Genomic DNA, 17,477 nt, shown 5'->3' on the forward strand with positions numbered 1-17,477 from the left:
TGTTGCTTTAAATATGATATTTGTTTTGATTGTTACTTACATTTTATTGTATCGTATCGTTAAATCCGTCGTTATGTAACGATGTAAAGTGCCACTTTATGGAACGATCGATTTGGCGTGGTCGCGTCGTTATCTTTTTTCTTTCTCATCTTGCCCTTTGTTATTATTAAATAATCTTATTTTATCCTTTATCCTACCTATTTATATAATAATTCTATCTCGTACCTTACTTTTTCTTTATACTTTTGCAAGTTTATTCTTTATATTGTTGGTGCATGACATCATGAAACGACAAAAATCAATACGATCTATCCCAATATTGTATACATCAAAATAATACAATATAATATAATATAATATAATATAATAATATTATACGACACATTGTGAAACGAGGCATAACAACCATCCAAACAAGCTCTTATCAAATGCCGTTCACTATTTCCCTTCAAGATTAATCTTTCCCTTCAAGGTGTCCTACGACACGCAAAATATGACTTCCTTTTGCCACCCGTAAAGAACATAAATACAAACCGACCCCTTTCTCCCCTTTCTCCACCATTTCTCTTCACATCTGTCCCTCCACCGAACCGCCATTAACAAAGGCCCAATCTCTACATGTCACATGCTTCTCAGACCTCACCACCCAACAGTTAATCATACTTCTCTTTAGCTATCTTCATTTGTTTCTATTCCTAACTTTCTACATCATATGCTTACCCACTAAGAAGTGAAAAAAATACTATTATTTCTTTCTTTTGTGTTTATCCATCTAATTCACCGGCTTCTTTTTTGATACTCTATTTGTGGTAATTTGTAGTTTTGTTTTTCCTGCCTTTTTTACTTTTTACAGAAATGAGGCTTTTGTTTGTTGGTTGCCGAACCTGAATTTTGAATCTTTATCTGTTTTTGGATTATTTGATGCTAATTTAAGGATTGTATGTAAATTTATTTCTTTCTCCTGTGGGTTTTGGGTAATCATTGTAATCTGGTCTTTAACTAAGAGGATTACGCTCTTAACAACTTATATATTTTGTATGCATAGTTTGAACTTTAGGACTGTTGTGACAAAATGTAATCCCTCAATGAATACAGAATCTACCAAGAGTTAGAACTTGTAGGTCAGCGTAGGGATAAATGTGAGATTTAGGGGTCGTTTGGTTTGAAAACGGCTTATGCGGGGATAAGTTTTTTATCCACTGTTTGGTATGTTGTATTAACAATGACAATTGCATAATTTCTAAGAAGAAGGTATAAGTTATCCCGGCACTAATTACCCCACCCCCTACAAGGTATAAGTTATCCCGGTACTAATTTTAATCCCGGATAACTTATACTAGGTTTGCTAACCAAACAAAGTATTAAGGTGGTATTAAAATTTTATACTAGCACTATAACCAAACAATTAATCCGTGGATACCGTGCAGATTTTTTGGGCGACTCCAAAAAAATTAGGCCCCAAAAAACCAAAATTGTGTGATCAAAGCTTTCTCTAAACGAATATCTATCAAAAATTCAAAAATTTTGGCGAGAAGCGGCATAAGGATTTGCAGATCAGTCATGGTACCACACAATGTGGAGTGGGATAGCGAATACAAAACTTGTATTCACCGTACTACTCCCCCTTGTAGCATAGCACAACTTTAACAGTTCCATGGTTGATCTGCAAATCCTTATACCGCTTCTCGCCAAAGTTTTTTCAATATTGGATAGAAATCGTTTAGAGAATGTTTTGATTCACGATTTTGGTCTATTTGGGTTTAATTTTGCTAGAGTCACCTAAAAGATCTCCATAGTATCCATGGATTAATCATAATGAGCGAGTTTTACACCCCCTTTTCTGTTAGACGGATTTCTATCCAAGGATCCTAAGTGATATGTCTAGACTAATTTAGGGTTACTTACTGTATATTAAGTTGCTCCGACACGACAGTTTAGGTGCCGCACCTGTGTCGAGACGACACTTGTACGGGTGTGGGTACGGGATCCGCACCGGATCTGGTCAAACAATTTTGGGTACTTTGACCACGACGGAAGGAAAAATACGAGATGAGATACAATTTGATTCCCGAAATCAGAATCAAAACTAGGGTAAATTTGAAGAAAATAGCATACCTTATCTAAGAAATCAATCCTTTACTTATCTACAACTTGAGAAAAAAAAATTCACACTTTACAAGCTATGCGTAAGTATTCCATAAAATTTCTCATATTTAGAGATATTTTTATATTTTTATTTTTGTAAATTATTTTAGTCGGATCCCTGCACCCGTATCCGTACGAGGATCCGTATCCCCGAATCTTAGAATTTACATCTTGAAGGATCCGACTTCTAAATCCGCGCCCCACTCGCACCCGAGTCCGAGCAACTTAGACTGTAAATCACTTTTTAGGGCTAGCAGCAATTATATGACTAATTGGCTGGCTACTTATGTTTTTTCCCCAAAAAACAAATTATTTGTGTTGGAACTGGGTGGGCGTAAAATTAGATATAGAGGATTCATATAGGTGACTCCAACTAGTATGGAAACTGAGGTGTGGTGATGCAAATGGAATTAAAAGAGTATGAATAATGTTTACTAGGCTTAAGGGGCTAACGGCTTATCACAGTCATGGTCATATGTTTGCTTAAAGAAGAACTTTTGTTGCTCCAACCTATTTCTAACGGTTGCTAAATTTTGTATTGGAAGTAGGGTATCACGTGAGTTATATAGTACAGGAGACTGATTGTTTTTATAGTCAACTCTTGCAAGGATTTATCCTCTAACAGAGTGAGATTGTGTTGATAACTCCAGCTTCACCATTGGTATTTATAGCCTCAAGCCATTTGCATAGGTGGGTCACACTCTTCTAAGTGGCAGGTAATTATAGCTGGAGCTAGCAAGTTGATAGTGGCTAATGTACTTTGGTTGCTTGCTTTTGTTAGATTTTCAGCATCAAGAGCTTAGCATATTGGAGGGAATTGTGCATTAATATTTACCATTACCTTTGGGTGTTGATTATCCATGCTAAGAAGATATGAAGGAGGAAATATTAATATTCTGACTGGATTGGCAGCACATATAATTATATTGATAATCTATCCCAAGTAACTAGTATATACTAATAGATTGAAGAAAATTATGTAACATAGGTACTAATTTATGTACTTGTTAATCATACGTTTTATCATCCACCTATGTCCCTCCACTATCATTTTTCTTACCTTTGAACTTTTTAGGCATTGAATCCTCTGCCTTGGTTCTTCTTTCTATTTTAGCTGTTTTGTTTTAATTTTTGAACTTTAATTTTTGAAGTTGTTTCCCTTTGTGGTGCTATGTAGGGCGTTAGTTTTCATTGTTGAAGGACTTATATTCGATTTCAACTTGAAGCTCTGTTTCCCCCCTGTTATATATATATATATATATATATATATATATATATATATATGGGCTGAGGTATATATTTATGGGAGGTGCAGAGGATGCTGAACCACCATCCAAACGTGTGAAAGTATCCTCTGGGAAACCAGGAGATCTTTCAAACAGCACATTTCCTAGAGATCCTGCAAGTTGCTCATTGAATGACTTGATGGCTCGCCCCGTGGTTTGTCAAGGGGACGATGAGGTTGTTGGTAGAAAAGGGGTCGTCAAGAAAGTTGAATTTGTGCGAATTTTAGCTGAGGCATTATATTCTCTTGGTTATAACAAAACTGGGGCACATCTAGAAGAAGAGTCTGGGATACCTTTGCAATCTGCTGTGGTAAAGTTATTTATGCAGCAAATCCTTGAGGGTAAATGGGATGAAAGTGTAGCCACATTACATAAATTCGGTCTACTGGATGAAAAGGTTGTTCAATTGGCATCATTTCTGATATTAGAACAGAAGTTTTTTGAACTGGTGGATGAAAAAAAAGTCATGGATGCTTTGAAGACGTTGAGGACTGAGATTGGACCTCTTTGCATAAACACTGATAGAGTCCGTGAGCTTTCTTTGTGCATTTTATCACCTTCGCAGCAGGTTCGTACTGTGGCGTCAGGTCAAGTTGTTGTGATAGCAAAGTCACGGAGAAAGCTACTAGAGGAATTGCAAAAATTGCTTCCTCCAACAGTCATAATTCCTGAACAAAGATTGATACATCTTGTTGAACAGGCTCTTGACTTGCAACTAGATGCTTGTAGGTTTCACAACTCTTTGGTAGGTGAGATGTCTTTGCTCACTGATCATCAGTGCGGAAGGGATCAAATTCCATCTCAAACTTTGCAGGTTAGATTGCATTTCAATCTTGATACTTTCTTAACCTGTTCAAGCTTTACCATTCCAGTATTTGTTCTTAGAAATGCTTAATGCACCTATAACTTAGATCCATCTGTGTTTTGGTTTACATATACTGATGATAAATGTTCACGATAGGAAGTGTTTATCAAGTTCATACTTTATATTCCAAATAATGTTAATTTAAAGGATTTTTCACTTCATTTATTCTATAACTGTTTGAGTAATGTAAAACTCACCCTGACAGTGGAAAGCGTCAAACCGCTGATTGAGTTGATGCTTGTGTTTTACTAAAGACAATTCTTTAATATGCTCTGTATGTTAAAGTCACGTCTTGTCAAAAGGTGCCTTGAAACTTTATATGAAGCGTCTTAGAGCTTTTACTGTAAGACTGGGAAGCTAGCATTTATTTATTTAAACGTAAGAGTATTCAATTGTAGCATGGCTAAGGAGTATATAGACTAATCTGCTATCTGGAAATCCGAGTTTTATAAGGGTGGATATAGTTACAATATGCATAGCTCTTTAGTGTTTACGGTGTACCTAGTCAATTGTATTAACGTTGGGTTGTGCAATTATATTGTTAAAGATCTTTATAGTGGAATGGTTTATAATTTTTTTAGTTGGTTTGGAGCTAGAGTTTTAGCAAGTTGTTAGCAAGTTGCTGGGATGTGGTCTTATCCAGTTGTCGTATTGTCTAGTTCTGGTGTAGCTGGTATTGCTCGTACTACAATCATAACCTGAGTCAAGATAACAGAAAGGAATCAATGTTGGGATAATTGTGCACCCTCAGATACCTGCAAGATCAACTTCATCTTACAGCTGGCTTAGTGGCTTGATGATCCAAAATTGGTCAAATCTGATTCAAGTAGCTTTGTGGCTGAGCACTTCAGTAGATCTTCCATTATTGCTTCCAATTTGGCAATTTTTCTTTCTGTTTGATACTTCTGTTAGTATTGCCTAGTTTTGGATACTGATGGAAAAGGTTAATGTTGATGAGTAAAAGCAATTGGTGCATCAATCTTTTTTCCTTGGGTTTGCCTTAAGCCTCGTCTTATTTTCCATTGAGTTGCAGGATTTTTTAAGTCTTTGAGGCACCAATAGAGAAGGAAAATGTTGGTCGCTGCCATGCATATATTTTGCCATAAGGAAATGCTTGGCTGATGTCATTTTAAGCACATAGATTTGTTGGATACTTAGAAATGTGTAGAAGAGCACATGGCAAAGGCAGATATAATTCAAAATTCAAACCATGTGAGATTGATGGGAGGGGCAAACTTGGCAAGTCTAAAAACTTTACAAGGAGAAGATAGGCCGAAAAGATGGAGAGATAGATATGGCCAAGAATATTCTGAACATCAGGCGAGTGTGGGGCTTGTTGCAATTGAAAGAGGAAGAGCCCGAAGTGAACTTGAAGATGGGGCCGAGCTATTTTGATTCAAGTCGTGATAAGACACTTCCAAGGCTCAAATTTTTGGTAGAAGTGGAGAATAAAAGGATTACGTGACATAAGAAAAGCAATAGGGCTGGTGAGTTCGGCCTCGGCACACACGAGATGAATTGAAGTGATGGAGATTTTTGAAGGGAAGCAGTAAGAGAAAGGATTATCAGATAGGGAGATCTTTTGTTTGAGGAGGAAGTTGTGTTAGTAAGCACAACATAAAAATTCTACCGCTATCGTTGTTCAGGAGTGAGGCGGTGGACAAATGTGCGGTAGACAAATCCCTAGGTTCGATAATGTTACACTTGCTTTCTTCCAACAATGATGGAGCACAATTAAAGGGGAGGTGTTGGAGGACTGCATACCAAAAAACAGACGGTTTGAGAGAAGCCTCAATGCATGCTTTATTGCTGTAACTCCAAAATAATAGGAGGTAAGGAGTGCTAAAAGACTAGGCTTTTTAGTCTTGTTTGAAGCATCTATAAGGTAATTGCTAAGTGCTTTCCAATAGACTAAAGAAGGTTTTCTGCGAGATAGTTTCTACTTCTCAATATGTGTTAGTGGAAGGAAGACAAATTGTAGATGTGGCCCAGGAAGAAGGAGAACTGGGAAATTCGTGCAAGTTGAATCTTGAGAAGCATATGATCATGTGAATTGGGAGTTCTTGGATTTCTTCATGGTAAAGATGGGATTTGGACAAAAATAGAAGAGGTGGACCATTTTTTGTATTGCTTTGATCAAGTCCTCTATCATGGTGAATGGAAATCCATGCGATATTTTCGCGAGGCAGTGATCCACGATCTCAAATGTTAGTTAATTTGGTGATAAAAGCACGAAATAATATAATGGACAGAGGTGTGGCAAAAGGATCATGAGCGGCTTTATTGCATTGATTGAGCAACTAAGCAATGGTAGGGTCACACTTATTATTTGCAGATGATACTTTAGTCTAGGTTAGGGGTGTTCATAAAAACCCGAAAAACCGAACCAAACCGAAAACCAAACCAAACCGACCAAAAAAATCGATAATTTTTGGTTTGATTTGGTTTTGGTTTTGAATTTTAAAAACCGATCAAATTTGGTTTGGTTTTGGTTTTAATCAGAAAAAAATCGAAAAAAAACCGAACCAAACCGCATATAGGAGTAGCTATTTCAAATTTATTATTACACCTATATATATGTATATTTTTGTACAAAGTTTAAAAAATTTGATGGTAAATGTTAATAGTTTGCACATTAAGTATAGTTCTTTACCTTTAAATTCTAGTTTGATTGGTAGTTTTCTTTTGTTAAGTGTATGATTCCATTTCGTGTTAAAAATGATATATTTTTAATTGAGTCCTTAAATTATTCATTACTATTTGATTCAATTATCATCAATATATCTTGGTAAATAATAGATTTCTCAAAGGGCAATTGATTTGATAGTGTTACGTTGAAAATGTGATTGCTGGAATATGTGTTTGGTAGTGTATGTCTTATATTTAAGAAAAAACCGACAAATAACCGAAAAAACCGAAAAACCGACAAAACCCGACATAAATCGAATCGAGAAAAAACCGACTTAATTGGTTTGGTTTGGTTCTAATATTTGAAAAATCGACCTACTTGGTTTGGTTTCTTTTCAGGGAAAAACCGAACCAAACCGAACCATGAACACCCCTAGTCTAGGTTGTTTAGAATTAGAAATTAACCTTGGGAAATGCGAGATTATATTGATAGGCAAGGTAGATAACATTGACATCTTTGTAGAATTTTTTATTGTAATGTAGGAGCTTTACCAACCACTTAACCTAGTTTGCTGTTGTGCGTTGAACAAGGATCTCACGGTGGAACCAGGTGGTTGAAAGAGTTGGAGGCGACTTGCAGGTGACAAAAGAGGTACTTGTCAAAAGGGGAAGGGAGTACTGGTTAAGACTATACTTGCAAACATCCTTGTGCATTGTATGTCACTAATGTAGGCGGCAGTGAGCGTGATTGAAAAACTTTAGAGACTCCAGATGGGGTTTTTATGGAATACCGCAGATAGGTCGATGAGGTTTTTTTGTGAGTTGAAAGAATGCCGAGACACAAGAAAACAGGGAAAACTTAAAGTGAAAGAACTCGGAAATATTTTGGAGATTTGGTTTGGAGGAACTATCATTATGGAGGGGCTGATAGAAGAACAGCACGGCATAATAGGGGATGGGTGGATGAGAAGGAACATCATACTTCTGCTCGTTTCATAGAGAAACATCATGAAATGGTGAGAAGACTCTGATGACCAAGTAACCTTCCGGATATGTGATGGTAGCAAGATAAGCTTTTGGGACCACAGGTACTGTGGAGAGAATATGTTGAGGCATCTATTCCCTAACATTGAGTTAGACAAAGATGACAGTGTAACAGGTCCGATGAGTACAAAAGAGAGTTGTATGTGATCTAAGTTTTAGACGAAACTTGCATGATAGGCTCCAAAGCTAGGGGAACTACTTTATAAGCAGAGGGTCTCACACTTATTGTAGGATTCATGGAGATGGGGCACAAGGAGAGATGTGATGTTCTCAGTTAAAGCTTCCTAGCAGGAATTGTTGTTGAGGAAGTATTTGTCCACATTGTTGATATGGATACCGAAGGCGCCTAAAAGTATGTTTTGCATGGCTAGTGACTAGAGAAGTCATCCTGACAACCAAATAATTTGTGGAAGAGATGGATTACGCATGTTAGTTGGTAGTTTATGTGGAAGTGTGCAGGATAAGATTGAAATAATCTCCTCTTGCGTTGTCATGTGGCAACACAACATCTTTGTGGTGGACTGTCGTGAATTGGTTCGGAGTACAGTGGATAATGCCAAGCACCGTAAAAAAGCATTGCATAGTTGGGCTTTCTGGAAAAGAAAAAGAGGATCTAGGACATGGGATGGCTAATGTCGCTTTAGCTATTGTTTGAGTGATTCGGGAAGTAGGAGTATTTGAGTGTTTGAAGGGCTGAGAATGATATTGTAAACTTAAGGGACTGCCTCATGCTTTTAGTTCTTTTGGTGCACCCACCGCCCACGAGGTCCCTACTTGTATTCATGATTAGGTGATTTTTGTGGAGAACCATGATTTGGTGTAAGTTCTCTACTTCATGATATACTGCTTATGTACGGGGGTTTTATCCCAACATCAATAAAATTATTTACCTTCAGAAAAAAAAAAGATGCATTCAACCAGCAAGGAGTGGCCATGCAAGTTAGGATGTGTCTAAAAAGTGGGAACTCTAAATCATAAGAAGTATTAGGATTTTCCAATAGATCGAGTACCTATTGGAAGGTGATAGGAACAGTAGTTTCATTAGTACACGATGCATCTGTAGAGATCTTCGGACCAGTAACATGAGAAGAAGCAAGAACTCTGTTAGCAGGTGGGATTTGAAGGATGTCGTCTTGAGTAAACACAAAGAAGAGGAGTCTTACCAACAAGAGTAGTAGGAGTAGGAAGATAGGTGGATATGACAGTTTGAGCAAGTGCACTTGAAGAGAAATATGGAGAAATCTCTAAAAATGTCATTTCTCATGAAGTTAGCTATTGGTATGTACTAAAATAGAACTTTTTCGAAGATGAGAGTCCCCCAAAAATACATTTGATAGATTTTTGCTTAAGCTATCTTTATTGATGTTGAATTTCGAACAAGGAAATTGTTTTTGATCTCGGTAAATAATTCGATTGAGCGCACTTGCGGCAAAATAAAAAGAAGGCATTTGATTAATAATAAGCAGTGAGAATGACTTCACATTTTGGCGAATGATAACATGGTGATGTATATGTAATGTGTCAGCTGTTTCAATTAAGTGACTAGGTGTTTCTCTTGCAACTTATACGAGCACAATGTGATGGATGACTAATTCATTGGGAAAACACGAAATGGAGAAAGATGTTCAATATATTCTCGCTTATGATTAATTTCTTGATAGTTACACCAAACTGAACGTGGATTTCAGCATAAGATGTTGAAAGATAAAAAATAACTCAGATCTAATTTAATTAGTAATAACCAAGTGCAACGAGAATAGCCATCAAAATAGTAACTGACGTCTAAATTTGAACTAACACGACCTGGACTCCATATGTTTGAGCGAACAATTTTAAGTATATATATGCCCTATTATTGCCTTGGGTTTTTTGAAAGACGCATGACTTTGTTTCCCAAGTTGTCACAGCTTACATTCAAAACAAGACAATTCAAAAAGAGTCTGTAATTTGTGGAGATACTTGAATGTCCCAAGTGGCAGGGATAAGTGTTTTTGATCTAGATAGTTAAGATAAGTTCTATGTTGTATGAGGTAGAGTATTGGCCAGTCAAGAACTCTCATGTTCAAAAGATGAAAGTAGCGTAGATGAGGATGTTGAGATGGATGTGTGGGCATACCAGGAGAGACACGGTCAGGAATGAAGATATTCGGGATAAGGTAGGTGTGACTTCCGTCGTGGACAAGATGCGGGAAGCGAGGTTGAGATGGTTCGGGCATGTGAAAAGGAGAAGTCCAGATGCCACAGTGAAGAGGTCTGAGAGAGATGACAATGATGGGTCTGAGAAGAGGTAGAGGTATGTCAAAAAAGTATTACGGAGGGGTGATTAGACAAGACATGACACATCGAGGATTAGGGTAGAAGGCTAGAAGGCAGTTGAGCGTCTTTCCTTTCATTCCAGTAGTAGTAGCGTTATTCTAGTTGTTTCTTATTCTTAGTATTCTATTACTACATGGTGTTTTGGTTGTTCTACTATCTTGTTGTTGTTACTGCTTCCCCGACATTTACAATACTGCTTTCTTCTCTATACTGTTGTGATTTTGCATGCTTACTTAGAGCCGAGGGTCTATCGGAAATAGCATCTCTACCTGTACAGGGTATGGTAAGGCTACATACTCACTATCCTCCCAAACCCCACTTGTGGGATTACACTGGGTTTGTTGTTGTTGTTGTTGTTGTTGTATAGCTAAGACAAGTTCTGGACTTTGTCTCCTATTCCAACTATTTGTCCATACTTCAGTTTTGCACAAGACCATATTCAGCCAATTCATAGAACTAATTGGATATTTGGTTGATTTACTAATGGATACTAAACATATTGGCTTGCAACATGAGTGGAGGTAAAGGGAGGAAGATGATGAGCTTCTCCTATTCCTTTTAGCTACAATATTTGATCCATTAGTTAGGATGACACAAGAAAGAGAAGAATTAAGGACGACAAAAATAATGCTACTGGAGATGTGGTTTACGACATTGTGGTTAAGATTCAATGGGCCAAGAGATGAAGCATGTGTTACTTCAGCAAATTAATTACAAGGTTGAGCTGCACACGCAGTAAACAAGGATGATCACTGTTTTGCTATTTGGTACTGGACATAGTTACATAATGAGGTCCAATCAAGAAGTCAGCACGCAAAAGATGAAGATTGTGTAACATGGTGCACAATTGGTTTGCTCTTTGGTACTGCAGATGGTCATTGTAACCTTGATTTGTCGCGCATTATCTGATATTTTAATAATTCTTTCCCTAGTACACGTGACATGACAACATGCAAATGTGATTGGATAATGTTCTTTAGGAGGAGCTCTTTGATATAAAGCTAGTTCTGTATACCGTATAAAAGAATATTCCTACTTTAACAATGGAAGTTAGCTTATACATCTAATTAACTTAACTTTGATTGATAGAAGAGATTGATGATTGTGTCAAAAGGTAAATGTGCAAGCATAAGTTCTATTTGGATAACTGGAAAATATCTGTACATTATCTACAGAATAAACATCAAATAGGAGTTGATTCCCACTTTTTTCTATTAACAATAAAACTCTCTTCTTTTTGTGTCCTCTGCTTTGTTTCGTATTTACGCTTTTTATTATTCATCTTCTTTTGCTCAACTAGCATCCTCCTTTTGGAGTTCAAATTTCATATGTCCTTTAACTGTATTACCAAACATTTCTACTTGGCACTTGGCATCCTTGAAAATGATGCAGACATACTTGAAACATGCTCTCTAACTAAAAAAATTATAGAGTTATGCTTTATTGAATTTGCTAAGCAACTCTCTCTCTAGTATCCGAATAGTGACTGTCATGGACATGACTGTGTGTTAGATGTTTTATGTAGTTGTTCTATGTCTACTTCTCTTATTTTTTTCTTTTTTTCTTGACTTACTTTCTGTCTCTCTTTCTTGTCACCCACTCTTCCGCTTGAATGAAGTCTAACGACATAAACGGATAAAGATTTTGAAATGCGACCTTCATGTTTTTATCCTTTACATAGAAATGTGAAATTTTCTCCTTAGTTTGTGGTATGGGACCGTTAATTCCCAAAAAGACCTAGACTAGAGTTTTGGTCTTGAGAATCTTAATTTCAAGATCTGATCTTCAAGGAGGTAATAGTTTGTCGATATTTCTTTCAACTAATTCACATAGTTAAAGATATAAAGAAGGTTCCCATGTCAAATAATTGTACGGCATGGCCGTATGACGATGTTTCTGTGGTTGGGTCTTTTGCCCTTCTTGATATAATAGTTTTTGGAAGTGTTAATGAGAGTTCCGCTTTCCTCATTCAACATTTTTTGGTTTGTTCGTTCTTTCTATACTACACAGTCCCCCTTTTATGTAGGGATACAGAACCAGCAATTTTGACTAACTGCACGGTAATTGAAATGCTAGAAGAAAGGAGGAGGTGGATACAAAGTCAAGAAAATTTTATGTTTTCGTTAACGTTGAATTTCATTGACTTTTCCTTAGCTCCCATTTACTATCTATGTGCATCAATATCTGCTTTACCGATAACCAATTTTCTTTGTTCTCTATTATAAAAAAAAAGGAACATTTCTTCGTTTCCATGGTATGATTTATTTAAACTTCACTGATATGTGGATTAACTCGAGTTTAATTTCTGCAGATATAATTTTTTGTTAGCACTTGGATGTGTAATTTTTTTTCCATTGATTCTGATGCACCAGATATTACGAAATCACAGTGATGAAGTATGGTTCTTGCAGTTCTCCCATGATGGAAAATACTTGGCCTCGTCAGCTGCTGATTGTTCAGTGATTATATGGGAGGTGAGTTTAAGTCCACTTGAGGGTGGTGAAAAAGAAGAGCAGTTGAAGTTTTGGGAAATATTTTAACTTGATTATTTCCTCAAGCTGCGTACATCTCACCCTCCCTAGACCCCACTTGTGGGAATTCATTGGGTTTGTTGTTATTTCCTCAAGCTATAGGGATAAAACACAGTTCGGAAATACACTAAATATGGAAACATACATAATTACAGGCACAATCTTCTTCACTAGTGTGAATAAGTTCTTCGTGAGATCTATTTCACAGTTATGAGACTCCTAATCTTGAGAAATAGTCTACTAAAAGAAATCATGCTTGATTATTCATAAGTCATAGACTCTCGCAGATCTTGTAAGGGTGTCTAGTAATTGGTCATTTGAATAGAGGAAACTAAAAGTATATCCTGGATTAATAATTTTTCTGGTAAAGGGACAGATTATTTTTCATTGTGTTTTGTTCTTTGTTGAAACATAACATAGGATTTCAAGTAATGTTAGTGCAGCTTGATTGTCATTAGTTTTCGGTGTTTATCTATTTCCGTATTTATACACATCTATAAAATCTTATTTCTAGTGACGCTGTAATACTTTTGCTGCTTAAAGGTATCAAGCTTTGTATGTGGAAATCAGCACTAAGATATGTACTCATAAAAAGAGTTGGTACTTGTATCGGCTCTTTTGGTTTGTCATGTGGCACAATACTCAGCATATGATTTCATGCATTCTTGTTGGTGCTTGTCTGTATAAAATGGAGTTAGTTTTTGACTTGTATGATGTGCAAGGTTCATTCTCCTGCATGTTTTGTTCCATGTTTGGTGAAGTTTGAAAGAACTGATTTTTTGTTCTTCCGGGAGCTGTTTTTGGGGTCAGGGAGGAAACACAGGGGATATGAGAATAAAAAGCTGTCTGGGGATGTAGGTGGTGTTACTTGTAATCGGAACTTATTAGGATGCTATTGTGTTAAACATAAAGTATTAGTGTTCTTTTTCAGCTCTCAGTTTTCTGTTCTTTGTAGGTGAAATTGGATGGTTTGTTCTGCATGAAGCACCAGTTTTCTGGTCACCAGAAACCTGTCTCCTATATTTCATGGAGTCCTGATGACCATCAGCTTCTCACTTGTGGAATAGAGGAAGTTGTCAGACGGTGGGATGTTGAATCAGGTGAATGTATACATATTTATGAGAAAAATGGTCTTGGTCTGATCTCGTGTGGATGGGCACCTGATGGCAAAAGGATATTATGTGGTGTTACGGACAAGAGCATTAGCGTGTGGGATCTGGAAGGGAAAGAGTTGGAGTGTTGGAAAGGCCATCGAACTATTAGAATATCTGACTTGGGCATAACTAGTGACGGGCAGCATATAGTCTCTGTTTGCAAAGATAATATGATATTACTATTTGGATGGGAATCAAAAGCAGAGAAAGTAATTCAGGAGGATCAAACAATAACTTCATTTGTATTGTCTATGGACAGTAAGTATTTATTGGTTAGTCTTTGGAATCAAGAAATTCATCTGTGGAATATAGAGGGAACTGTAAAGCTCATATCCAAATATAAAGGGCATAAACGTTCACGCTTTGTTGTAAGGTCTTGCTTTGGCGGACTGGATCAAGCATTCGTTGCCAGTGGAAGTGAGGACTCACAGGTACTGCTTCTCTTGCTGATCAAGAAAAACACTAACTCCATTAATCTTGTGACATTTCTAAGTTGTCATTATGAATATAAATTTTCGTTCCACGACTTACCTCCTGCGCAGAATATTCTTGTTTGCACATCAGAACGTAATTGTCAGTAATACCCGAGAAAGGTATGCTATTGTAGGGTGAATCTATTAGGAATAGGGTTACATTAATTCTAATCACACATTATGAAAAAGGTTAAAGATCCCGAGATGAAAATGATCCAAGTTGTGCTTTGATCCTTTTATTGTTCAATAAGGAATAAGAGCAATAGAAAAATGCCAGTTTGAGAATGAAGAGATCTGTTTTGCCCTCGGGGGTTATCTCAATTGGCAAAGCTTGAGGGACTTGTTTCTTAGATCACAGGTTCAAGCCCTGTGTCAAGCGAATTAACTTTGGTATTTAAGTGGAGAAGGGTAGAGGGGCAGGCCCATCATTCCCGAGTTTCGAGGGCTGCGGTTGGCTCACAGGGTTGGCTCCAGACGGATTTTGCTGTCATCAAAAAAAAAAAAAGGAAAGAAGAGATCTATCTTTGTGAAAACCTAATAGAAGATCTTGTTAGGCGTGTTCTTCAGTGTGAAGTTTAGCACAAACAGTATTGCTCCATCCTTTGCATATGATAGTGGTTGCTTGGAAACAAAGTTCTAAGTTGTTAATTTGATTTTATTATATTAGTAGCAGTAGAAAATTTTATTGTAATGGTTGAGAAGTACAACAACAACAGCAAACCCAGTGTAATCCCACAAGTGGGGTTTGGAGAGGGTAGTGTGTAGGTAGACCTTACGCCTACCTATAGGAAGGCAGAAAGGTTGTTTCCGGTAAACTCTCGGCTCAGGATAATGGTTGAGAAGTAATAGAAAATAATATTGCTTCAAATTTTGAAATTTAAAGAGCAGTTAACAGGACTGAAATCTTTGAAGTTGTATAGGATTAAATTTGGTGAAATATCCTGAAATGAAAAGGGTATCATGTAAATTGGAACAAATAGAGCATTGTTGTGCTTAGAATGTAACTTTTGTGTGTAATACAGTGTTGTATGAAATTACAAATAGAGATTAGACATGGTACTTTTGTTGTTTCTTTCTGTCATTGGACACAAAGCACAAATTTGTTTTGCGAGATAATATTTCTAGTATGAAATGGCTTTCTTGGAAAATTTGTTTATTTTGTTCTGTTTCATTGCTCATTTACATCCCCTAATTCCGCATCGATTCTAAAATCCAAGTCCAACTTTCATGGTCTCTTTCATTCCATCATCATCATTACTGCATTACAGGGACATGTGACCCCTTAATTATCCTTGCTTTGACTTCTGTTTATTTAATGTGCTGCGATGCCTTTGCCATATTGAGATTTACTCTTGCATCTATACCCGTGAAAGCGGTTGAGTTTTGATCTGATGCTATATTTTCAGGTTTATATATGGCATAGAAGCTCAGGAGAACTCATTGAGACATTGGCTGGGCATTCTGGTACAGTAAACTGTGTTAGCTGGAACCCAGCAAATCCTCATATGTTGGCATCTGCAAGTGATGATCATACTATTCGCATATGGGGCTTGAATCAAGTAAACATGAAACACTATGACACAGTTAGTAATGGCGTGCATTACTGCAATGGCGGAACTTAGAAGTCTCGGGGGCATACACTGGTGCAATGTAATGTTACTAGATAGATACCTTTTCTTAACCACTGCTTTCTATGTATATTCTTTTACATCAAGGTCAAGCTAACATTTATGACAAGCAGGAATTTGAAATTTACATTCAGTCCAGCAATAAATCATGTACTCTAGTTTCTTTTATTGATTTCTTTTGTGTGATTATTGTTGCTATTCAAGTGACCAGGTAAGCATCCTAGGTTTTACAGGTAACATACTAACATATAAAGAGGAGATCCTGATCGATCTTTAAACTGTTCTCTTTTAGCGCCTCTTTCGTTCCTGTTGCGATCTGATCCAGGTCATAATCTTTATGGGATTCCCAAAAGTACTAATAGAAAGTCGAAGTACTTTTACCTCAAATAATCTATACAGGCTGTTTAGTTACTGGGTAAAGTTGTGCAGGGATTAAAATATTGAGATTGTAATAATGTGCTTAATAATCACGGTATTGTTTTGGTGTATATGCAATTTTTGTTGAATGTTTGGTTTATCTTATTAAAAAAGGGGTCATACTTGTATAATTTGAAATATGTTGGTTTTAAGATGGATTAAAATTTGTTTCCAGTTATAACCTTAGCTTTGCATGCTCAAAGCCATCAGCTTCTCGCTTTAATAGAAAAACTCCAAATCCACTTCAGATTGTCTGCAAGCATTCTGAAGCTTTCTCCATCTCGGTTCCACTACCTTTTTGTAATGAGGAATTTTTGGAGATAACTATTGTTTATGGCTATTAACTTCCTATAGCTACCATATACATAATTATTTTCCGTAGCGACCTTTCAGTTGTTATGGTAATGTATTCGATGTATTCGAGCTACTGTATCCATGAATATAGTAGCAAAAATCGGCTAAAAAATAGGGCAGTCCAGCTGTCAGCTACTGTATTCACATGTATTCATACCATGTATTTATGAATACAACGTAATAATAGGTCTCTCAAGTTGTTTAATAACGGAAAGCTGCTAATTTAATGGGATACACTCCTAAAATAACTCACCTAAATCAATTATAACACTCAACATTATCAATCCAATTAATGAGAAGATTTATCAGACGCTAAATACCAAAAAATAGAGCATTCTTCAGAGTTTCAGTCCCTCTTTTTTTTCCTGATACTGTTCGATTTTTTTTTTCCCGACATTGTTCGAGGTTCTGCTCGGAATTGATACAAGTATTTACAGAAATATTTTGAAATTCGATTTTCTGTATATGAATACACCATGTATTTATGCTGGATACAACCTGTAATAGTAACCTACTGCCTGCATATTTCATAATAAACTTAGTGATTGTATTCTGTTTTATCTAACAGTTATGTTCAATGTATTCAAGTTTATTTTTGTATTCATAATATTTTATTTATTCTTAGTACATGGTATT

At 36.6% G+C, this 17,477-nt stretch overlaps 1 protein-coding gene across 5 annotated transcripts; it reads left to right on the forward strand.

Moving 5' to 3' along the window:
• Nucleotides 1-470: 470 nt before the first annotated feature.
• LOC109206142 (WD repeat-containing protein 26-like) lies at nucleotides 471-16,256 on the forward strand. Of its 5 annotated transcripts, XM_019368933.1 has the most exons (7): nucleotides 471-652; nucleotides 2,694-2,861; nucleotides 3,323-4,245; nucleotides 12,657-12,758; nucleotides 13,771-14,227; nucleotides 14,343-14,400; nucleotides 15,849-16,007. In XM_019368933.1, the coding sequence occupies exons 3-7, from the start codon at nucleotides 3,448-3,450 to the stop codon at nucleotides 15,913-15,915; spliced, it is 1,482 nt and encodes a 493-aa protein (XP_019224478.1). In that variant the 5' UTR covers nucleotides 471-652; nucleotides 2,694-2,861; nucleotides 3,323-3,447; the 3' UTR covers nucleotides 15,916-16,007. The 5 variants fall into 5 exon arrangements, with proteins under 5 accessions (XP_019224478.1, XP_019224477.1, XP_019224474.1 ...); XM_019368932.1 differs by having other exon boundaries at nucleotides 472-652; nucleotides 12,696-12,758; nucleotides 13,771-14,400; nucleotides 15,849-16,256; XM_019368929.1 differs by having other exon boundaries at nucleotides 473-652; nucleotides 13,771-14,400; nucleotides 15,849-16,256.
• The last annotated feature ends 1,221 nt before the right edge of the window (nucleotides 16,257-17,477 follow it).

This window comes from Nicotiana attenuata, unplaced genomic scaffold, assembly GCF_001879085.1.
Source record: "Nicotiana attenuata strain UT unplaced genomic scaffold, NIATTr2, whole genome shotgun sequence".
Taxonomy (NCBI): Eukaryota; Viridiplantae; Streptophyta; class Magnoliopsida; order Solanales; family Solanaceae; genus Nicotiana; species Nicotiana attenuata.